Source organism: Malus domestica, chromosome 07, assembly GCF_042453785.1.
Source record: "Malus domestica chromosome 07, GDT2T_hap1".
In the NCBI taxonomy this organism is placed as follows: domain Eukaryota; kingdom Viridiplantae; phylum Streptophyta; class Magnoliopsida; order Rosales; family Rosaceae; genus Malus; species Malus domestica.
This window is the reverse complement of record NC_091667.1, coordinates 33,732,496-33,756,672: the sequence shown is the minus strand read 5'-3', so window position 1 is coordinate 33,756,672 and position 24,177 is coordinate 33,732,496. Positions and strand designations below refer to the sequence as shown.

The following is a 24,177-nucleotide window of genomic DNA, read 5'->3' as shown; positions in this document are numbered from 1 at the left end:
CAATCCTGTTGGGAGTGTTGTCTCGAATGTGAGTAAAGGTTGGGCATGTTTGCTAGTCTACCTTGCCACGAAGCACAAAGGTTGACACACACAGACTTTCCAATTATCCAGCAATGGTACTGTTCCTTAACCCTCTCTTCGCTTTTGAGAAAGTAGTCATGTTGGGAGTCTGGCTCTCGAGATTCGGAGGACGGTGCCTCTTCGATTTTGGAGCAAGCAATCTTGTTGGGAGTGTTTTCTCGAAAGTGAGTAAAGGTTGGGCATGTTTGCTAGTCTACCTTGTCACGAAGCACAGAGGTTGACACACAGGGACTTTCCAATTATCCAGCAGTGGTACTGTTCCTTTACCCTTGTGGTAATAATATGGTAGCTAGACCTTCAAAATTTATGTGTCTAAACTTTGTTAGTGCTGTTTCTTTGCTATTCTTTTACCTTTCTTGGTCAGAGCGATGTAGTGGGAGCTGCAAGCTTCACGTGCTCAACTTTGGCAGAGAACTTTGGCAAAGTTATATGTGGTACCCATGAGCTATTGTTGCGTGTGGGAAGTGGGTGATTGAACAGTAAGATTCATGTGCTTTCTACTTCACCAGAAGTCTTCGACAGAATGCCCATAATTTCTGCAAAGCTGAGTGTGCGTGTGACAGGTGCTGACAAGGCTAGAAAAGTAGGTGCCTCTTCGATTTCTGAGATCGGCCCTCGTGGTCTCTGAGCAGCCCAGCTTTTGAGAAAGCGAGCGCCTCTTCGATTGATTCGGAGGACGATGCCTTATCGATTTTTGAGAAAGCAATCATGCTGGGGGTCTGGCTCTCGAAGATTCGGGGAGCAGTGTCTCTTCGATTTTTGAGAAAGTAATCACGTTGGGAGTCTGGCTCTCGAGATTCAGAGGGCGGTGCCTCTTCGATTTTGGAGCAAGCAATCTTGTTGGGAGTGTTTTCTCGAATGTGAGTAAAGGTTGGGCATGTTTGCTAGTCTACCTTGCCACGAAGCACAGAGGTTGACACACAGGGACTTTCCAATTATCCAGCAATGGTACTGTTCCTTTACCCTCTCTTCGATTTTTAAGAAAGTAGTCATGTTGGGAGTCTGGCTCTCGAGATTCGGAGGACGGTGCCTCTTCGATTTTGGAGCAAGCAATCTTATTGGGAGTGTTTTCTCGAATGTGAGTAAAGGTTGGGCATGTTTGCTAGTCTACCTTGCCACGAAGCACAGAGGTTGACACACAGGGACTTTCCAATTATCCAGCAGTGGTACTGTTCCTTTACCCTTGTGGGTAATAATATGGTAGCTAGACCTTCAAAATTTATGGGTCTAAACTTTGTTAGTGCTGTTTCTTTGCTATTCTTTTACCCTTCTTGGTCAGAGCGATGTAGTGGGAGCTGCAAGCTTCACGTGCTCAACTTTGGCAGAGAACTTTGGCAAAGTTATCTGTGGTACCCATGAGCTATTGTTGCGTGTGGGAAGTGGGTGATTGAACAGTAAGATTCATGTGTTTTCTACTTCCCCAGAAGTCTTCGACAGAATGCCCATAATTTCTGCAAAGCTGAGTGTGCGTGTGACGGGTGCTGACAAGGCTGGAAAAGTAGGTGCCTCTTCGATTTCTGAGATCGGCCCTCGTGGTCTCTGGGGAGCCCAGCTTTTGAGAAAGCGAGCGCCTCTTCGATTTCTGAGATCGGCCTTCGTGGTCTTTGAGCAGCCCAACTTTTGAGAAAGCAAACGCCTTTTCGATTTCTGAGATCAACCCTCGTGATCTCTAAGCAGCCCAGCTTTTGAGAAAGCAAACGCCTCTTCGATTTCTGAGCAGGCGCCTCTTCGATTTCCGAAGCTCCATCGAGTGCAGATTTTTATAGAGGCTGACATTAAGTTCCAAAGCACACTTGAATCTCCACCAATAGAAGCTTCATTCTTGCACTTCTAAGATCTTGATTTGTCCGACCTCTTCTCTCTTCAACACCTTTGAAAATGTCTGGCCCCTCCGACCGTCGTTTTGACTTGAACCTTGTTGAAGAGGCAGCCCCGCCTTCTCCAGACAACATATGGCGCCCATCCTTCGTCTCCCCTACTGGTCCTCTTACCGTTGGGGATTCCGTGATGAAGAATGATATGACCGCTGCGGTGGTGGCCAGGAACCTTCTCACTCCCAAAGATAACAGACTACTTTCCAAACGGTCTGATGAGTTAGCTGTTAAGGATTCGCTGGCTCTCAGTGTTCAGTGTGCAGGTTCTGTGTCTAATATGGCCCAACGCCTATTTGCTCGAACCCGCCAAGTTGAATCCTTGGCGGCTGAAGTGATGAGTCTCAAACAGGAGATTAGAGGGCTCAAGCATGAGAATAAACAGTTGCACCGGCTCGCACATGACTATGCTACAAACATGAAGAGGAAGCTTGACCAGATGAAGGAAACTGATGGTCAGGTTTTACTTGATCATCAGAGATTTGTGGGTTTGTTCCAAAGGCATTTATTGCCTTCGTCTTCTGGGGCTGTACCGCGTAATGAAGCTCCGAATGATCAACCTCTGATGCCTCCTCCTTCTAGGGTTCAGTCCAGTACTGAGGCTCCAAATGATCCCCCTCCGGTGCCTTCTCTTTCTGGGGCTCTACCGACTGCTGAGACTTCTCCTAAGCAACCTTTGTGAAGGCTCCGTCTTGTGTGTTTATTTTGACTCATGTATATGTACATATTTGTAGCTGATCGGGGATATCAATAAATAAGCTTTCCTTCATTTCAACGTATTGTGTTAAATACACCAAAGCCTTCTTCGCTAAGTTCTTTGAATTTTCTTTTGTTGAAGCTTGTATGTTGAAGCTTTCTGAGTGGAGCATGTAGGTTGGGGTAGTGTTCCCTTAATTTCCCGAGTGAGGAAAACTTCTCGATTGGAGACTTGGAAAATCCAAGTCACTGAGTGGGATCGGCTATATGAATCTTAGAACGCCATTGTGCTCGATCCTGTGTCATGTCCTCCGTTAGATCCAAGTACTCTAAGTCTTTTCTTAGAGTCTCTTCCAAAGTTTTCCTAGGTCTTCCTCTACCCCTTCGGCCCTGAACCTCTGTCCCATAGTCGCATCTTCTAATCGGAGCGTCAGTAGGCCTTCTTTGCACATGTCCAAACCACCGTAACCGATTTTCTCTCATCTTTCCTTCAATTTCGGCTACTCCTACTTTACCCCGGATATCCTCATTCCTAATCTTATCCTTTCTCGTGTGCCCACACATCCAACGAAGCATCCTCATCTCCGCTACACCCATTTTGTGTACGTGTTGATGTTTCACCGCCCAACATTCTGTGCCATACAGCATCGCCGGCCTTATTGCCGTCCTATAAAATTTTCCCTTGAGCTTCAATGGCATACGGCGGTCACACAACACACCGGATGCACTCTTCCACTTCATCCATCCAGCTTGTATTCTATGGTTGAGATCTCCATCTAATTCTCCGTTCTTTTGCAAGATAGATCCTAGGTAACGAAAACGGTCGCTTTTTGGTATTTCTTGATCTCCGATCCTCACCCCTAACTCGTTTTGGCCTCCATTTGCACTGAACTTGCACTCCATATATTCTGTCTTTGATCGGCTTAGGCGAAGACCTTTAGATTCCAACACTTCTCTCCAAAGGTTAAGCTTTGCATTTACCCCTTCCTGAGTTTCATCTATCAACACTATATCGTCTGCGAAAAGCATACACCAAGGAATATCATCTTGAATATGTCCTGTTAACTCATCCATTACCAACGCAAAAAGGTAAGGACTTAAGGATGAGCCTTGATGTAATCCTACAGTTATGGGGAAGCTTTCGGTTTGTCCTTCATGAGTTCTTACGGCAGTCTTTGCTCCTTCATACATATCCTTTATAGCTTGGATATATGCTACTCGTACTCCTTTCTTCTCTAAAATCCTCCAAAGAATGTCTCTTGGGACCCTATCATACGCTTTTTCCAAATCTATAAAGACCATGTGTAAATCCTTTTTCCCATCTCTATATCTTTCCATCAATCTTCGTAAGAGATAGATTGCCTCCATGGTTGAGCGCCCTGGCATGAACCCGAATTGGTTGTCCGAAACCCGTGTCTCTTGCCTCAATCTATGCTCAATGACTCTCTCCCAGAGCTTCATTGTATGACTCATTAGCTTAATACCCCTATAGTTCATGCAATTTTGTACGTCGCCCTTGTTCTTGTAGATAGGCACCAAAGTGCTCGTTCGCCACTCATTTGGCATCTTCTTCGTTTTCAAAATCCTATTGAAAAGGTCAGTGAGCCATGTTATACCTGTCTCTCCCAAAAGTTTCCACACTTCGATTGGTATATTGTCTGGGCCTATTGCTTTTTTATGCTTCATCTTCTTCAAAGCTACAACCACTTCTTCCTTCCGGATTCGACGATAAAAAGAGTAGTTTCTACACTCTTCTGAGTTACTTAACTCCCCTAAAGAATCACTCATTTCATGTCCTTCATTGAAAAGATTATGAAAATAACCTCTCCATCTGTCTTTAACCGCGTTCTCTGTAGCCAGAACCTTTCCATCCTCATCCTTGATGCACCTCACTTGGTTTAGGTCCCTTGTCTTCTTTTCCCTTGCTCTAGATAGTTTATAGATATCCAACTCTCCTTCTTATTCACAGTTTTTCAAAAATATTACATGCATACCAACGTATACAAAATAAAGTTATCGAGGGTTGATGAATTGACCGTAATTAGCATGCCCTTTGTCTATATGGAGTGTTCTTTTTACAAAATGGATTATCTGGTGGTTTTGTCACGACAATTCATTTTTTTTTTGTCATAAAGACTCACTGAGGCGTATTAACTTTTCATGTGATTTACTAGCGTAAAAAATTAAACTCAGAACGTGCCGTGTGGAATACGAGCTTAAAAGTCCCAACTACTGAACCACCCTGTAGTGGTTTATGGAGTGTTGAATATACATTAAAACAACTTATAAATATAGTAATGTTACGATGATTAAGTTTAGTGCATGAGTGCATGCATGGTTTCCACGTAGTGGCCAACTTTGGTATATTACGATTCATGGGTGTCATAAATTATTTTATCGTGTGTTTATATATATCTCTGAATTAATGATTTTGTAGTATCATTATATTGGTGCAAAATAAATAGAAACTCTTTCATCTTTTTTCCAACTTGAAGCTGAATACTAATATAAAGCTTCGTAATTATTCTTTAAAAATGTACAATGTTTACTGGTGTGAAAAAGAACTCGAACACGAGATCGGATTTTCAATATTTTCTTCTAATTTTTTTTTAAAGATTCACAAATCGCAGCATTGGCCGTAATTGGGTTTATTTTGTGATGTTAAAAACTCATAAGAACTGTTTTTACATAATTTTAATTATTCAACTAAGTTTTTTTTTTTTTAAATCAAAGATTTTGTTTTTGTTTTATCAAAGATTAAACTAAGTTATAAAAATATGAATTCATCACCTTGGAAGGAAATTAAACATAAAATCTCGTACGCAGGCTCCATATTTTTTTTTTTGAACAAACAATATCATTTACACTAAGGGGGAGGGGATCAGCTTAACCTCATAATGGGCCAGCAATAATGTAGTTCAATCAGTCTTTGGCGAGAATATAACCTAAAAAGCTCTCTCTTACAAATGAAGAAGAATACCACTAGACTGTAGTACTAAGTGATTTCCCATATTTGTACCAGTTTAGTTTTTATTTAAGATTAAACTACACAAATACAGATTACCATAATCGAGTAAGATTTGATGAGCTGATTTATTTCAAATATACGCTTATGTTTTTCTCTATTTAAATTGAATATAACAATTTATTTTCCTCCGTTGGGTTCACATTTTACACAATTCGAATTTCTGACCATAAAGCCCAGCCCAATGTTCCAAAGTTGGCACCACAAGTGTTTCTTCTTTAACGGAAGAAATTCGCAGGCCCATAAAATTCTTAGCTTTTGAAAATAATCACGTGGTCCCACTCACAGCGATCCATATTTTTTTGAGAACTTTAACGTAAAACTCCTGATACTATTTATTTTAACGAAAAATCATATTTTTACACTAAAAAATCAATCATGGTACTATTCACTTTACCTTTTATTTTGTACTTATCGTTAAAACTTAAAGTTTTCAAGCTATTTTTGTTTAGTTTTCCTTATTTTTTTTCTTGGTCAAAAGTCAAACAAAAATGTTATTCTTATCATCTAGTTGCACTATCTTTCTAATACAGATGGGATCCACATGCGTTGGCGGCCCTATCTCTATTAGGAAGATGATACAATTAGGCGGTAAGTGTAGCATTACTCAAAGCCAAAACCCTTTGTCATATCTGAACCAAAAAATTTATAATGACTAATGCTATAGAGATCATCTATTTAATTATATTTTGTTCTATATGACATGATTTTTTATTAACATATTATTTTCTATGGGTGACATATTACATGATTTACAAATTTGGTCTAAAAGGTTAGTTTACCTAGCATTACTCTTTCATAAAATATTTGCTTATACTATTTTCAGGTATTAATATCTATGACTCGTTTGGAAGTGTTTTCAAAATAATTGAAAACAATTTTGATGAGTGTTTTTTGAATCAATCATTAGTAAAAATGTAAGTCAATTATGAAAAAAAAGCGCTTAAGTATTTTATGCTAGAAGCACCAATTATGTATTTCTTTTATATTTATATATATGTTCGTGTATATGTCCATGCAAGCAGAATGAACTGAGATATCTACATTCGGTTATATGTTAATTCATGATGGTGGGTATTGGGTAAGAATTAGATGAAAACGTACGTTTGCATGTGCATTTTATTGATCGATTTGGTTGGTTGTTGAGAAAAATATGATAGACAAATAATTACAAACATTTATTTTGATAGGTTTGAGTGCATTGTATTTTCCATTTTCCACAAACATGTATTGTATTAATTAGGGTTTAATGTGTTGGTTGTTTCACTGAATTTGTATTTTCAATTTTTGGTCAAAATCGGCATTTTATTCATTAAAATTTGTGGTAATTAATGTAATTATTATTGCAAGTGGGATTTCAGAACTAAAGTGTGTCGTTTTAGTGGTTATAAAATGTACCCTGGCAAGGGCATAAGATATGTTCAATCTGATTCCCAGGTAAAAACCATACTCAAGGTCCATAGTGGGAGCTACATTGGAGATCGATCATATATAAAAGAAGAAGTGAGAAACCTGAGGTTCGAGATGCTACTTTTAGGTAGGTATATGTTTTCCATGTTAAATTATTTCATCATTAATCAATTTTATAAACAACGCTAGGCTTAATTAAGAAGAAATGATTAGTAGTTTATAATTATATATATCACTTCATCATGTGTGCATTGTGCAGTGAGATTAAGGAGAGGATTAAGGAAACCAAGGACGAAAAGAATGCAAAGAAGGTAGAAGCAAAGGCTAAGAGTCACAAAAGTCTCAAGGCAAAGGGAACTTGCCAAAGGGTGCTGGACCCAAGGGCCCCAAGGCTGTGGTGGTAGTCGGGCCAAGGGCAAGCGCTGAACATGATCATCTCTCAGATTCTGCTCATTTTTTTTGTGAGTGGGTCGATGATTGATAATTGATTGTCCTGGATGTAATCTGGTTTGTTCTTTCATCGAACTTTTATCTTTGTTGCAGCTGAGTAAGTAAATAAAGGAGGAGTGGCAATTTGTCTGCATTTTAAATTTTTTAGCAGTGAGTTAAAAAATGGATTCGCTTAAGAATGTCGAATAACATGAAAGCCCTTCTCTTGATTTTAAGATTTGTCGATCTGAAAGTATCCCAAGTAACGTGAAAGTTCTTCTTATGCTTGAAAATTGTTTATCTTGCAATGATTTAAAGGGTAAAAGTAAAAGTAAAAGTTGATCTACAATGATTGGCATGCTTGCAAAGTAAAATCAGTTGGTGATTAGTGTTTCGATCTTAGGCTTAGGGTTTCTTTTGTTGTGGACCCTTTTACAGAAGTCTGTGGAAGAATCAAGAGGGACAGGAAGAAATTTCCCAACTGTAGGTACAAAATGTGATGATGGTAAGGGGGGAAGTAGGGTATACATAAGTAAGCAAAGCAACAAAAGAACCTCAGACCAACCCAACAAACTCCACCAGCACATCATTCTGATCGACCAACACAAAAGAAATGGTTAGCAGGATTCCTGCAGATTGATGTGCCTGTTTCATCTTCCATCGTATGCTCTCGTTTTTAACAATCCTATTCTAATCGAGTTACTAAGATAACAATACTATTCAAGATTTTTTTGATATATTATCGAGTTACTACAATAATAATACTATTAAAAAACTTTTTCCTAATATATAACATAAATATACTCGTACGTCATGAAACGAAAAGAGGAATCATGCAGCACTAGGTGGGGAATAAAGTGAAAAACTTTAGAACCAGCTAATTATAATGGTTTGATGAGATCATTTTCCAAGATAGAGCATATATATAAGTTATAAATGGTAGGAAAATCATGAAACAACAAACAAGATTACTTTCTTTCCACAAATTTAGAGCATAAACTAATGTTTCAGACAAATATAAACAAAAGGTCAAAGAGCTTGAGAAAATAATTTAGTCTTTTTCCAGAGTTGAAATTCTCTCCTGATCACATTGTTCAGAGTCTAAAGACCAGCATATCCGGGCCATTCAAATTGAATTCGAAGGCCATTAACTCATTTTATTGGCCCACCTCACATAAATCAAGATTCCGATTTCTCTATTAAATTTTTACTTGGAATTGGACCCCTGGAGGTATATACCGTGTTCCTTTCCAGTTAAAACGTGTACAAGCAATCCATCGCATTTAAAAGCAAAAAGTAGTCACTCAATATTATGGTCTAGTTGTATTTATCTTCACTTAGAAATGAGAGGTCTTAGATACAAATCATGTGGATAGCGAATTTGATACCAAATTAGACTGTCCATTGTGTGGTTTTGCTGATATTTTCCTCCCTATAATGTAAAAATATCAATGTATAAAAAAAAAATTAAAAAAAAAAGCAAAAGAGTATTCTGCGTCCGTTTCTTTTTTATATGAAAAAGCAAAACGAAACGGTCGGTGGAAAACGAGTCCACAGTTGCATGGTTTCAACACCCAACACAACCAATCAATTTAAGCCACGTCAATACCTTTCCAATTCACCGGTGACGATATCAACGTGAGAGGGCACGTGACTATTGACGTGGAGACCACCGATTGACCCCGAAACAGAGCTCAACAGCTTATGTAACAGTAACACCCAACGATGGAGACTGCAGCAGTTTGATACCAGAAAATGGCGAGCCCACCATTTTCTTCCACTCTCCCACTCCATTAAAACACCTTCCCACCAACTCCATTAAAATCCCAGTTCCCAGAGAGTTTCAGAGAACAAAAAACCACCATTTTTTGTCGCAAAAAAACCAAACAAAATGCCTGCAGCTTGTGAAGATGTGGAAAACAGGCGAGCGAAAAACAGAGCAAGACAGCAGAGCTACTCGTCGTCCTCGTACGGGGTCGATGATTCGGAAGCCCAGTGGACTTCTTGGTTGGTGCCAATGATTGTTGTCGCCAATATTGGAGTGTTTCTGTTGGTCATGTACGTCAATAACTGTCCCAAGAACAATTATGTGGCCGCGGAGGGGAAGTGCACGGCGAGGTTTCTCGGGCGGTTGTCGTTTCAGCCTCTGAAGGAGAACCCTCTATTCGGCCCTTCTTCCTCCACGTAATTTTACTTTCTCTGGTTTTCTAATTTAGTAAATTCTTACCCACTTTCGAATTTTCTGTTTTTTGTCCGTTGGTGTTTCTGTTTTGGTGGTTGAAATTCTGGTATTTGCTCTTTTGAATCCACTTGAATTTTTGGTGATCAAATTTTGAATTTTTTGTGGCAATAAATTAGCTGGATTGGAAGAACAGCTTGTCAGCTTGAGAAACCTTTTGAGCATCTGGGGCATTTTTTAATTGATTTTTTGGTGAAAATTGGGATCGTTACAAAGGGAGTTGCTATTAACACTAATGTTGTCAGAAGTTTTTGGCTCTTCCAATAGAATTGACATCCTCTGTGGATCTCTTGTCCGGTGTCAACGGATTCGGAGATCCGGAGCACTTATTTTAAATAATGCGGTCTTCATGAGTCTATTCTACTGACCACTCCACACAAACTAAGAATCCGGGTCTCTCTCTCTTTTCAGTGGCCCGAATCTCCAGGTTCTTTGGCTCCAAACTCCTTCCAATGGAGTTACTGACTAAGTTGCACATATTTCTAGAGCTTATTAGGTCTGTCTTGAATTTAATTTCATGGAACCAATTTACCTTATTATATATCTAATACATGATCTGTCTTACTTTTAAATGAAGATTAGAGAAGTTAGGGGCTTTGGAGTGGACCAAAGTTGTGCATAAGCATCAGGGATGGAGGCTGGTCACTTGCATTTGGTTGCATGCTGGCATAATCCACCTGGTTGCTAACATGCTCAGCCTTGTCTTCATCGGAATCCGCCTTGAGCAGCAATTCGGATTTGGTATGGCTCGTTTGGGAGTGTTTCTGTATAAGTGAATTACTTGCCTTATCAATTACTTGATCCTATATAATCTTAATTTGGCAGTAAGAGTTGGAATTATATATCTGCTGTGTGGATTTGGAGGGAGCATACTTTCCTCGCTTTTTATTCGAAAGAACATCTCCGTTGGTGCCTCTGGTGCTCTTTTCGGGTTTCTAGGAGCAATGCTTTCAGAACTAATTACAAATTGGACCATCTACACCAACAAGGTTTATATGGCCCTGATATTGAATAAGAACGGAAATTGTTATTAACACCTCAAAATAGTCTTGACGTTTAACTTTCATGTTTGCTAATTTACTGTATTTTGCTTTTGCTTCCGCAGGTTGCAGCCCTTTTCACACTTTTAATCATCGTTGTTATAAACCTTGCCGTTGGAATTTTACCACACGTAGATAACTTTGCTCACATTGGCGGTTTTCTTACGGGTTTCCTCATCGGCTTTATCTTGATGGCCCGCCCTCGCTTTGGGTGGTTGGAGAACCCGAATCTTCCTGCCGGAGTCAGTGTCGTCAAGTCCAAGTACAAGGGATACCAATATGTGCTATGGATACTCTCTCTCGTTCTGCTCATCGTCGGATTCACATTTGCATTGTTGATGCTCCACCGCGGAGAGAACGGAAATGACCGTTGCCATTGGTGTCACTACCTCAGCTGTGTTCCCACATCTAGATGGCATTGTGAAGAAAATTAACACCGTTATGTAAATTTTAGTTGTTGTTGTTATTTTTTTTTTTGAAGGGGGAATTCAGTACAATATTCATTAATAGTAGTTAAAACGTACAAAACTGAATAAGTCCTCGTTTGGCATACTGTATAGAACACCGGATAGTATTATATAATACGAAACAGATGTTTGGAGAACTTTTGTACTAATTAAGCATCGGACCATTAATCTAGCCCCACCTATTTTATCTCCCTTACACCCACTTGTTTATCCCATCTAAAACCTTGGTATTATTTAGTCGGGTTCACGTTAATAAAAATGTGCTGGCTTTTCTCCAAGCTATCTCACCATCTGCCCTGCACATCGCTAACTCTTTCTCATGGTATTCTTTCTCCCTCTTTCACCATCCACACTTCTGATCAACATCAAGCCGATTTTAACGGAAAACCAGAGGTGGCAGATCAAACTCAAATCACGCCGTTCTTGTTCTGGAGAGACATTATCTGTTTTTTTGGCTTAACTGTTCCTAGATTTTGTTGATATGTGGTGATTAAACTCAAAATTGGGCGAGATTTCATCTGGGTTTTTTATTTTAATGGATTAGAAACTCAAATTGGGGGGGGGGGATTTCATCTGGGTATTTTTAATTCAATGGATTAGAAACTCAAAATTGGGTTTTTTATCCGACGACTATTTATCTTATTCGACTGAAATAGTCAGTACAGTCCGAGGAGCCAAACGAGGTCTAAGGATGCATAACATGGGCCTCGTTAAAAACCTTGCCAAGAAAAAATTTAGTTGTTCTAGAAAGTAAAAAACTGATTTTCTGCGTACAATGTATTTGTTGTGGATTTGGACATTCATTTTTATTTTTTTCATATGGTCCTGTTTGTAATTGCAATTTGTCTTTATTAAATTGTTCTGCATTAATATTTCTAAATGTTAGTATAACAATCACAAAGCTCCATTTTGGTTTGAATTTTGATTACCTAGAAATTGAGGGGGTTAGGACGGAGAAGGACTTAAGCCAAAACGAAGCTGTGTGATATTGCATGTAGCCGTTCTGGATGGCAAGATCTTTAGAGTGTTATACATGTGTCAAACTTTCACTACGGAGATCCGTAGAAATTCTAATACCAAATACAGAGGAGCAAAAAATTTGCAGTTAAAAAAAAATTGATCTGAAAAAATGTCAAAAATATATTGAAATTTGAAATGGCTTCGCCCGGGTTCGAACCGGAGACCTTCAGTGTGTTAGACTGACGTGATAACCAACTACACCACGAAACCATGTTGTCAATAATCCTCTAACATTATAATTTTACCTGATCTCGGTTTAATTGTTTGACTTTATTTCTTTGGTCAACAGTTGCATGGCTCATTCAAAATTCATGAACATCCACACGTTCTTTATTTTACACCAACCCAACGTTCACATCAATATAAAAACACACATGATGATTTTGGCAAGTTGCTCTGAAGGCCTTGGAGTCACCGGAGAGGGCTGTTCCACATAGGTCGGGTGAGGACACTCGATTTCGGCCTACATATACATCAATAAATGAATTACGAAGACAAATTAACATCCACTCAAAAAACAGAAAATAAGACACCCTCACCAAGATGGTACCAAACAATATCGGACACTTTTTGGATCCACATGTTAAAATTTCGATCGGAAACGGGAAAGTTACTCGACCTGCACCTTTTTTCGGGAAGAAAAGTAACAAAGCCTTATTACCATAAAATTCGACTTTTCGCCGGAAAACGTAATCAGAATTCGATTGGACCCAAACCCTGTAAAAAAGAAAATTCAAGAAAGGTACTCGATAACTCAGAATTTGAAGACAGAGGGGTCATTTTTTTGAGGAGTTGGAGAGGCACATTTTCCATATGTGGTGGAGCCCTAGTGACAACGTCTGAGCCACTAGCAGCCGTAATGGGCAACCGAAAGTCATACGCCGGAGCTGCCAAATCGCCCTCCCCCAACAGGGTTACGACTCCGATTCCTGGAAATACGACTTCCATTCTACCTTCGCCTGGAAATACAAAGCCTGGTACGGTCGCCAATTGCTTAGACGTTATCACTAGGGCTCAGGCACAACCCATCATAAGGACACTAGAAAACGTGCTGGAGTTACCGCTCACATCTGAAAGGACGACCGTGTCGACTTTCGAGGTATCGACTACTTTCTTGAACTCTTTATTTGACATCAAGGGTTTTTTTTTCTTTCTAATTTATTAACTTTTAAGAGTTTGCGAAGGGGTTTTGGGTCAAATTATTTGATAATAGGGGGCTATTTTCTAAATAGTTTGTTGTGCGAATTAACACAACTTAACGATAGGCTTTTTACTTTCTTTTAGAAAAAAGGTACGATTCTACAACTTTCCATAATGTTACGCCCAAGGGCTCAACCTCCGGATCGTATCCCAAAATTTTTCAGTATGCATTGCCCAATACGGCCGCTAGTGGCTCAGACGTTGTCACTAGGGCTCCATCACATATGGAAAACGTGCCTCTCCAACTCCTCAAAAAAACGACCCCTCTGTCTTCAAATTCTGAGGTGTCGAGTACCTTTCTTGAATTTTCTTTTTTTACAGGGTTTGGGTCTAATCGAATTTTGATTATGTTTTATGGCGAAAAGTCAAATTTTATGGTAATAAGGCTTTGTCACTTTTTGGATCCGCAGATTGAAATTTCGGTCGCAAACGGGAAAGTTACTCAACCCGCATCTTTTTTCTGGAAGAAAAGTAACAAAGCCTTATTACCATAAAATTTGACTTTTCGCCGGAAAACGTAATCAGAATTCGATTGGACCCAAACCCTTTCAAAAAGAAAATTCAAGAAAGGTATTCGATACCTCAGAATTTGAAGACAGATGGGTCGTTTTTTCGAGGAGTTGGAGAGGCACGTTTTCCAGATGTGGTGGAGCCCTAGTGACAGCGTCTGAGCCACTGGCGGGCGTATTGGGCAATGCATATTGAAAAATTTTGGGATATGATCCGGAGGTTAAGCCCTCGATCGTAACATTGTGGAAAGTTGTAGAATTGTACCTTTTTTTCTGAAAGAAAGTAAAAAGCCTATCGTTAAGCCATGTTAATTCGCACAACAAACTATTTAGAAAATAGCGCCCCCTATTATCAAATAATTTGACCCAAAACCCCTTCGCAAACTCTTAAAAGTTAATAAATTAGAAAGAAAAAAACCCTTGATGTAAAATCAAGAGTTCAAGAAAGTAGTCGATACCTTGGAAGTCGACACGGTTGTCTTTTCAGATGTGACCGGTAACTCCAGCACGTTTTCTAGTGTCCTTACGATGGGTTGTGCTTGAGCCCTAGTGACAGCGTTTGAGCAACTGGCAACCGTACCGGGCTTTGTATTTCCAGGCGAAGGCAAAATGGAAGTCGTATTTCCAGGAATCGGAGTCGTAACCCTGTTGGGGAGGGCGATTTGACAGCTTCGGCGTAGGACTTTCAGTTGCCCAATACGGTTGCTAGTGGCTCAGATGTTGTCACTAGGGCTCCACCACATATGGAAAACGTGCCTCTCCAACTCCTCAAAAAAACGACCCCTTTGTCTTCAAATTTTGAGGTATCGAGTACCTTTCTTGAATTTTCTTTTTAATAGGGTTTGGGTCCAATCGAATTCTGATTACGTTTTCCGACAAAAAGTCGAATTTTATGGTAATAAGGCTTTGTTACTTTTCTTCCAGAAAAAAGATGCGGGTCGAGTAACTTTCCCGTTTCCGATCGAAATTTCAACCTGCAGATCCAAAAAGTGTCTGATATTGTTTGGTATCATCTTGGTAAGGGTGTCTTATTTTCTGTTTTTTGAGTAGGATGCTAATTTGTCTTCGTAATTCATTTATTGAGGTATATATGTAGGCCGTAATTCATTTATTGAGGTATATGTAGGCCGAAATTGAGTGTCCTCACCCGACCTATGTGGGACAGCCCTCTTCGGTTGTCGTTTCAGTCTTTGAAGGAGAACCCTCTATTCGGCCCTTCTTCCTCCACGTAATTTTACTTTCTCTGGTTTTCTAATTTAGTAAATTCTTACCCACTTTCCAATTTTCTGTTTTTTGTCTGTTGGTGTTTCTGTTTTGGTGGTTGAAATTCTGGTATTTGCTCTTTTGGATCCACTTGAACTTTTGGTGATCAAATTTTGAATTTTTTGTGGCAATAAATTAGATTCAATGTTGAGAATCCCCTACAGTATGCAAAATTCTTCAAGGGTTGTCTCAAGTTTTAGCAAATTGTATATAAGGTCAAGGTTCTTTTTATTATTTTGGTCTCAAATTAGTAGCCATTGGATGCTCAACCTAGAGCTTGTGAAAGCCAACGGATACAAGATTTCAAGTATAAAAAAATGTCAGTTTCTTACAACATGCATATTAATACTAATGTTGTCAGAAGTTTTTGGCTCGTCCAATAGAATTGAGATCCTCTGTGGATCTCTTGTCCGGTGTCAACGAATTCGAAGATCCGGAACACTTATTTTAAATAATGCGGTCTTCATGAGTTTATTCTACTGACCACCTTACACAAACTAAGAGTCCGGATCTCTCTCTCTCTTTTCAGTGGCCCGAATCCCCAGGTCCATTGGCTCTAGACTCCTTTCAATGGAGTTACTGAATAAGTTGCACATATTTCTAGAGCTTATCAGGTCTGTCTTGAATTTAATTTCATGGAACCAATTTTTTTCTGTTATGTTTTCGGTTAAGCTACCTTATTATATATCTAATACATGGTCTGTCTTACACTTGATCCTATATAATCTTAATTTGGCAGTAAGAGTTGGAATTATATATCTGCTGTGTGGATTTGGAGGGAGCATACTTTCCTCGCTTTTTATTCGAAAGAACATCTCCGTTGGTGCCTCTGGTGCTCTTTTCGGGTTTCTAGGAGCAATGCTTTCAGAACTAATTACAAATTGGACCATCTACACCAACAAGGTTTATATGGCCTTGATATTGAATAAGAAAGGAAATTGTTATTAGCACTTTAAAATAGTCTTGACGTTTAACTTTCATGTTCGCTAATTTACTGTATTTCGCTTTTGCTTCCGCAGGTTGCAGCCCTTCTCACACTTTTAATCATTGTTGTCATAAACCTTGCCGTTGGAATTTTACCACACGTAGATAACTTTGCTCACATTGGCGGTTTTCTTACGGGTTTCCTCATCGGCTTTATCTTGATGGCCCGCCCTCGCTTTGGGTGGTTGGAGAACCCGAATCTTCCTGCCGGAGTCAGTTATGTAAATTTAACTTTTTTTTTTTTTGTGAATTACGTACAATATTCATTAATAGTAGTTGAAAACGTACAAAATTGAATAAGGGTCCATAACATGGGCTTTGATAAAAACCTTGCCGAAAAAAATTTTAGTTGTTTTAGAAAGTGAGAAACTGATTTTCTACATACAATGTATTTGTTGTGGATTGGGACATTCAATTTTTTTTTTTCTTTTCATATGTCCCTGTTTGTAATTGCAATTTGTCTTCATTAAATTGTTCTGAATTAATATTTCTAAATGTTAGTATAACAATCACAGAGCTCCTTTTTGGTTTGAATTTTGATTACCTAGAAATTGAGGGGGTTGGGGCAGAGAAGGACTCAGACCAAAACGAAGCTCTGTGATATTGCATGTAGCCGTTATGGATGCCAATGATCTTTAGAGTGTTGTACACGTGTCAAACTTTCATTACGGAGATCCGGAGAAATTCTAATACCAAATATAGAGGAGCAAAAAATTTGCAGTTAAAAAAAAAATGTTCTGAAAAAATGCCAAAAATATATTGAAATGGCTTCGCCCGGGTTCGAACCGGAGACCTTCAGTGTGTTAGACTGACGTGATAACCAACTACACCACGAAACCATGTTATCAACAATCCTCTAACATTCTGATTTTACCTGATCCCGGTTTAATTGTTTGACTTTTTTTTTGGTCAACAGTTGTATGGCTCATTCAAAATTCATGAAGATCCACACGTTCTTTATTTTACACCAATCCAACGTTCACATCAATATAAAAACACACATGATGCTTTTGGCTACTTCAAACCTAGTGGAGTGTGGTGTACGTTGATGGAATTGTGCAAAATGGGAGGCCAAAAATCGATGATGATCTGGGCGACGTTAACTTTGTTGTTTCCTTCAGGTTCCGCTTGGTACGTGGGATGGGACGGAACGGAGTAGGACTAGTCGTTCCGTCCCACGTTTGATGCACCTAAAACGGATAGAAAGCACTGTTCCACGGGACGAATTTTGGGTGAATTTTTGTTCCGCCTCACCCCCCTGGAACGACTCGTTCCAAATCCGTGGAACACAAAATTATAACATTTGCATCTCCTTCTTCGTCCTCCTTGTTTCCAACCGAGGGCATCTTTACTCCCTCTCCGTTCTGTCCCGTCCCATTCCGTTCTGTCCCGTCCCGTCTGCATACCAAACGATACCTCAATGATATTGAAGTCTAGCACAGAATAATGCACCTCCATGACGTGACTGGTTGCCATGTGCTACACGTTCATCACCTACGGGATGCCGGACCCCGTTTTTGGGGGTCTCCGTGCTGCAATGCTATGGCCAGTCTCAAGGTTATTGCTGACACCATTGAAAATCGGAGATTTGCATGTAGATGCTTGATGGCCCTCATCGCGACTTACAACCCAAATGTGCCTATGTCATCTCCACTTTGCCTAAGTAATTTGGTTGAGATGCCGCCGTCATGATATCCGGTGTATGCAAGTTTCTCTCCGAATTGTCGTTTATGATTTTGATTTGTGATGGATGCCTAATGATGTATACATGATGGTGCATCATACTATGAGTCACAAATTTGCACTGAGTCGGTTTTGAAAACTATATAAGTGGAAGACCAAAATAAAGAGTCGGGATTCAACTGCAGAGGAGGGAGCTAGGTTCGACTTTTAGGGTGTCAAAGGAACACTTCTCCGTCACGGGGATATATCTGCACTCTCTCTACCTATCACGTGATGAGTGACAGAGTGAGATGAGGAAAGCGGGATATATCCCCGATGTAAGTTATTCTTTGGTGCAAGACAACCAATTGGTATGAGAAAATAAAAAGGAAATTATTCTAAAGGCTCAAGTGGTCTTACAAGCAATACTAGATTAAAAGTTTGATATGTATACAAGCACACAATCAAAATTACATCGTAATGGAGTTTGAATCCGTGAAGGTACAGTCGCAGTTTCGGAAGCTATGTTCATATTTTGACAACCATAGTGCCAGAGTTTGATGGTAAGAACAGTGTTTGTACATCTAAGGTCAAGTAATTAAACTCACAAACATCGCTACCATACAGAAATACATATATGGAAAAAGAAGACACGCAACATCACCGTGGATTGGAGCTTCCGACTCGATTCAGGCGGCTAGGGCTGAAAAAGGCTCTATTTCGGAGGTCACCATCCTCAGCAAAACTCGTATCTGAATAAGTTCCTGCATCCCAAAACTCCGGAACAGACTTCTTGGTCAAACCATATTTATCAAACTCAAGCCTTTGCCTAGGGGCACTTTGTGACCTGACCTTTGCGCGGAATGATTCCGTGTTAGCCATGTAGTTAGGGCAACCGGCATACCCATTAAAGAAACCCCACGAGCACTCACTCCTTGCCGGCGTGAAGGGATGACATCTTCTACCACTGGTTCCAGGTCTAGAGGAGGCAGAAAATGCTTGTGGGCTGTTCTCGGTGGTCCTAAAAGCTGCTTCATCCGTTGCCAAGGGATATTTCAGAGATGGCAGTGAAACAACATCGATAGGAGCTTGATTTCGATTGAAGTTTGATCCTTTTGTCGAGCGTTTTGATGGAGAGTCATATGTCATAAAGCTTGGGTTGTAATGATCTGAAGACAGAACGCGATGTGCTGTTTGAAAGGTCTGGGGTCTACGTTGGGACCCCAAGTGAGGCTTCCAAGTATCTACTTCAAGAACTTTGTCAACCTTCATATCATCTGAGTGCTCATATCTCAGTGAACCATCTCGGCGTGCACTTTCTTCCATCCACTGGTCTAACCAACCTGACGCCAGCCGTCTTCTGTCTACCTTTGAATTTGAACCGCATCTCTAAAAATAACGGCGTACAGTAATTTGATTAAATCCAAGTTTCATTTAAAGTTAAACAAATGAAATCGAGATAAACATCGAAGAAATAAAGTTCAACAATGTCTCAAGATTGAATTTCATTCACAAGGGTTGAATTTGATTGAAAGGAATCCCACAATTACATGTAAGTAATTGTAAAGTATCATACAAGGCCTGAATGAAATTCTACATTACACAGCAATTGAAGTAAATACCTGCAGTATCGAGGGCCCGTCAAATTTGCTGCTATATACGCGGTGCTGGTGTCCAATTTTGTCAGGGCTTTCTGGCAGCTGCAAGTAAACATCAAAGAAAATGAATACCAATTACGTCGCATTAAGCAAAGTTGGACTCGACATATAGTAATCAAAATCACTAAAACACTAGTGGCGGATTCATGATACATAGTATAAAGTCTGCTTACCGGGTGATACGATAGGAAGGATTTGCTGCTAGAATGTAGTGATTCAGACATGAGCGATCGAGTTGCGCGCGCTCGGGCTTGGACTCGAACCAGTGTCTGCATACGCCTGAGCATGTCTGCCGATTGCTTTCTCACAATGTGGCCTCTCACCAAAGCTTGAAGCTTCACTAGTGATTTGAGTGCTCTTAGGGCCCTTCTTGCCTTTTCACAGTGCCACAAAGTTTCGGGCAATCAGACCATCGATATTGCAGCGTACTACTAATTAACAAAATACAGTACACATCGAACGTATGAAACAATTTCTTAAGTTCTTAACCGTGACGTTATTTCCCGTGAATTTGAAAATTAGGTAGGACACTGACAACTCATCTCTAGCTTACAACTTATAGAAAGGGACAGGCTTGTGGATGAAATCATGATCTCACTAACAAGGATTCCCTACTAAATAATCAAACAAAAGAAAGAACAAGAATATTAAAAAAAACCATCAATCATCTGCGTAATATAAAGTCACATACTTGAGCATGTTTGAGACTGATTCTAAAAAGTATAATAACGTTTTTTACTACACTTGACATAAGAACTTAAGATTGCTTTCAGGTCCAACATTTCTCACAAAGGTGCTTATTAGCAGAAGTGATTTCTACGTAAACCGTCCCAAACGTCCCAAACGGGCTCTTAAGTAAAAGCATCCTATTGCAATTTCATCAAGTTAACCTATGCTACTTACTCTATTAATTAATCAAAGGTTAAGTTAAATAAAGAAGTGTGCTATCCACATATCTTTTTTACTTTTCCTTATGTTCTTTGATTTTTTTTTTAATTCATCCGATCTGACGATCGAAAATTAAAAGAATGTAAGAGAAGTAAAAAAGAGGATGGATATCATACCCCTAAATAAATCCCAACTTGATCAAATTCCCACTAGTCAGTTTGAATTTGAACGCAAGTGGAAAAAGGAAAGTATGGGAGCAGTTTTTCTTCAAGTGAAAGCCATCATCATACCACCAGAAAGGGAGAACATAGCCATCATATCAACAGAAAGGCTACAATGGGCCCACCAGCCTAGCTGGAATACCGTACCAAGGTTAAATTTCTACAAAATGACAGTTTTGTCCTTCCGCATGTAATCTGGCATTGGTAACAGGCAACGGCAGAATAGAATTGGGGCTCTTTCGGAAGGAGATATTTTTCCAGGAAGCCGGCATACGCAGTGGTATATCATAAGATATTATACAAGTAGATAAAGGTTTTTTTTTTTATTAAAATATCTCTTTATTTATATAATGATATATAACGTATATACTTATGTTTCGAGCATACTGTAAAATTTTTTGTTTGAAACTGCTTTTAAAATAGCTTAAATGCCTTTCGGTGAATATATTTTTGCAATGAATCTTTATGAAAGAAAACAAGTTAATTTCGAAAAAAAACATTTTAAATGATTTTAAAATTTAAAAATATTTTCTCTAAAAATACTTTAAATTTTTTTAAATGAATTTTCAATCAAGCCTTAAATTGTTGATGAAGAATGATGGATGTAACTGTCCAATCAGCTGGGCCCACGTCATCTTGGACATTCTAAATACAAGTGGAAAAGACCATAGTAACCCTTGTGTGACGAATAAAGAAGAATACTCCAGAACATGGTAAGTACGGATTACACGTACATTTGGTAAAGGTACAGTACACAATTCTGTGGATACCACAGAGAATCACTGCCTGAACACGTCCGACAGCGACCCAGCGAGTTGACACGTCAACTGCAGCAGTGTCGGCGGAAATCTAAATTTGTATTTTTTTTGTGAAAATCTATGTTATGAAGCTCCAAACTTCGAAATTGGGTAGTAAAAGAGGAAGGGAAGATCCTTGGAAAAATGAAAACTTGCCATTTCCAAAGGTAATTTCAGCTACGGACAGGGGTAGAAACGGAAAAGAATTAAAAAAGGCGAAGTCACTTACCAGATATCGCCGGAAAGTCGACTGTATCTTCACTGCGGCGAGATGGCGGCGGACGGTTGAAGGCGCCGCCGTGGGAAGGCTGACTTGCGAGGAGGTCCCTGGTGGAGCGCCATTAGTGAGGCGGACGACCTCAGCCGCCGCATGAGCCGCCGCGAGAGCAGCCTCAGCGACTGCGGCCGTAGCGGCTGCTACGGCTATGGCATGCTCGTTGGCGTCCAGGCCCGCCCATTCCTGAGCAGCAGGTGATGACGTGGAGGCGCCGGGCTTGTGCTTGTTAGACCCAGAAGTAGTAGTCTTTTGACTCTTTTCCTTAGTGGTGTGCTTGTTCGTCGGAGACGGGTTGTTTTTGGGCCGTTTGGGGCCGAAGAGTCGCCGGAAAAATCCCATTTCTCATTGCAGTGGAAAGAAGAAGCACATGGGACGACGGAGTTGGGGAATTTGTGGGGGGTGCGTGAGGGAGAAGCCAAAAGCCAAAAGCAGAAATAAGGAGTGTTGGAGTGACAAGGGAGTGAGTGATGGAGATGAAAGCAAAGATTGTGGACGAGTGTTTGGGGTTTTGAAGAATTTTAAGAGTGGGGGAGGCGGACAAGGATGAGCTTTGTCGCACAGTTGGGTGGGCCCGGCGCATTTAAAATGCAAAATACAAAGAACTTTTGGAGTGTCTACAATATTCGTGTTGGGCTTTCCTCCTGGGTTTTACATCTCTAGTTGGGCTACAATATGCACATTGATCCATTTGTTAAATGTTGAGCAAATTTCAACTCTGCCATCTAAAGGCAAAATGAGTTTTTAACAACGGGATGACTCGTAGAGGCATTTTAACTGCCCTCTCGCCATTATCGTGCGTTCACCAGCACTAGAAATCGAACTCAGAACGAGCTATGTGGAGGGGCCACCCCGTGGTGCTTGCTTTACACGTAGACTTCAACTGACAAACATATCGACAACTATGTAGTTGAATTATGGTTAATCAATACAACGATAGTCAATATACTTGTCGATATTTGATGGTCAGACTAAGTCTGCCCCAAGTGTTCTCTTCTGAAAACTTGCAGTTTTTAGTTGGAGAATTACAACTAAAACAAAAACAGAAAAATGAAAGGATAAATGGAGAAATTATCATATGAAGAGTGCCTCTTCAAAATTATATTTAGAAACCAAAAATAGGCATTTCAGACATTTGAGACTCTACACTATACAACATAGTTTAACAGAGGAGCTCTGAAGTGCTCTATCTGCCGTTTAAAAATAAAAATTAAAAAAAAATCCCAAAGGACGAAGGAGTTTGGACATCGGGATCCATAGCCTACAGAAAACCTCCAAAAAAAACATGAACAGTTGAGTGTCAACAAGATGGTAGGGCGGAGTTAGGATTTTTTTCTTGGATAGGTTGGCTGAAATTAGTAGCATAAAATTATATTTGCTTATATCAAATTATATAATAATCAAATAAAAGAACTACACCGAATATAAACTATTTTCTAAATCATAACCCTAATTGATAAATTCAAAGACCATATAAATAGTTAACCTACTAATTAAATCAAGAATAAGTAAATAAAGAGATTTACAGCATACCAAATGTGATATTCATTAGAAAATCGCAGAGGAAAGTAAGGAAATGTGAAAATAGGGATCTAATTGTGGATTTAAAAAAAAAAAATTTATTTTCTTCAGTAAGAAGCACATAGGCTAAATCGCATGTGATAAATGATATTTTTCCTTTATGAATAGGACAAAGGAGGACGAGAGATATAACTAATTTATAATTTGTAGCATAAAACGTATTATTGATTACCTATCCTCTGCTATATATACATTAAATAATGACATGTATTGAATAGTGTTATTCACACTAATGAATAGTGCTATTCACACTAATGAATAGTGTTATTCACACACTTATTTTTACCTCTAACACACCCTTATTAATTTTTTTCCATTAATCATCTTCAATTCATTCGATCTGACATCCGAAAATTGAGAAGGATGTGTGAGAAGTAAAAATGAATGTATGGATAACACTACTTTTACAGAAAACCTTCCTGGGCTACAACTCACCTTAGCCTTGTGGGTGGCTCCGCCATCATCTACCTGCAGTAGTTGAGAATGACCACGTGAATCGTGTTCGTTCGAAAAGAACATGTTAGGATCAGTTTGTTGGTTTATCACCAGTTTTAGCTTGTTCGTGCATGCACTGAACGACCCGCTTCGTTTCAAAGTTGTACAAACCCTGTGTAAGGAACATCGAAAGATCCAAACTGGCTAACAAGACATGAACATAAAAGCTTGAGCATACAATGGCGGACTTTTGTAGGGATGCATCTATATTCTGAATTCTTAGTGTACTAGAGTACTTGCCATTTGCAGTCAGTGCTACTTGAAGTGAAAGCTTGAGCATCCTCAGGCTTTAATGTCAAGATGATATAAAAGGGCGACACCGATCCAACAAGGCTCCCCGCATTGCAAGAGTCAAGGAAATGTCTAT

The 24,177-nt window shown here is 39.5% G+C and overlaps 2 protein-coding genes and 2 non-coding genes across 4 annotated transcripts; 1 reads left to right on the top strand and 3 right to left on the bottom strand.

Moving 5' to 3' along the window:
- Window positions 1-9,171: 9,171 nt before the first annotated feature.
- LOC103410374 (RHOMBOID-like protein 2) lies at window positions 9,172-11,395 on the top strand. Its single transcript, XM_029104964.2, has 4 exons — window positions 9,172-9,696; window positions 10,329-10,492; window positions 10,577-10,740; window positions 10,857-11,395. Exons 1-4 carry the CDS (start codon window positions 9,404-9,406, stop codon window positions 11,223-11,225), a joined length of 990 nt encoding a protein of 329 aa, XP_028960797.2. The 5' UTR covers window positions 9,172-9,403; the 3' UTR covers window positions 11,226-11,395.
- Window positions 11,396-12,414: 1,019 nt separating this feature from the next.
- TRNAV-AAC (transfer RNA valine (anticodon AAC)) lies at window positions 12,415-12,488 on the bottom strand. The gene has a single exon. It is a non-coding gene; the product is annotated as a tRNA-Val (tRNA).
- A 4,511-nt stretch (window positions 12,489-16,999) lies between these two features.
- TRNAV-AAC (transfer RNA valine (anticodon AAC)) lies at window positions 17,000-17,073 on the bottom strand. The gene has a single exon. It is a non-coding gene; the product is annotated as a tRNA-Val (tRNA).
- A 1,336-nt stretch (window positions 17,074-18,409) lies between these two features.
- Window positions 18,410-22,231, bottom strand: LOC103439725 (protein IQ-DOMAIN 23-like). The gene is made up of 4 exons (XM_008378316.4): window positions 21,690-22,231; window positions 19,728-19,928; window positions 19,519-19,596; window positions 18,410-19,285 (listed from the first exon to the last, which is right to left on the bottom strand). Exons 1-4 carry the CDS (start codon window positions 22,074-22,076, stop codon window positions 18,557-18,559), a joined length of 1,395 nt encoding a protein of 464 aa, XP_008376538.2. The 5' UTR covers window positions 22,077-22,231; the 3' UTR covers window positions 18,410-18,556.
- Window positions 22,232-24,177: the final 1,946 nt, after the last annotated feature.

Excerpts from the sequence above, each read along its gene's own strand:
- LOC103410374 (XM_029104964.2), top strand. The coding sequence starts at position 9,404 with ATGCCTGCAGCTTGTGAAGATGTGGAAAACAGGCGAGCGAAAAACAGA. Across the intron at positions 9,697-10,328 it reads TTCGGCCCTTCTTCCTCCAC|ATTAGAGAAGTTAGGGGCTT; the intron begins GTAATTTTACTT and ends TTTTAAATGAAG. Across the intron at positions 10,493-10,576 it reads TGAGCAGCAATTCGGATTTG|TAAGAGTTGGAATTATATAT; the intron begins GTATGGCTCGTT and ends TTAATTTGGCAG.
- LOC103439725 (XM_008378316.4), bottom strand. The coding sequence starts at position 22,076 with ATGGGATTTTTCCGGCGACTCTTCGGCCCCAAACGGCCCAAAAACAAC. Across the intron at positions 19,597-19,727 it reads CCTTCCTATCGTATCACCCG|CTGCCAGAAAGCCCTGACAA; the intron begins GTAAGCAGACTT and ends GTTTACTTGCAG. Across the intron at positions 19,286-19,518 it reads ACGGGCCCTCGATACTGCAG|AGATGCGGTTCAAATTCAAA; the intron begins GTATTTACTTCA and ends CGTTATTTTTAG.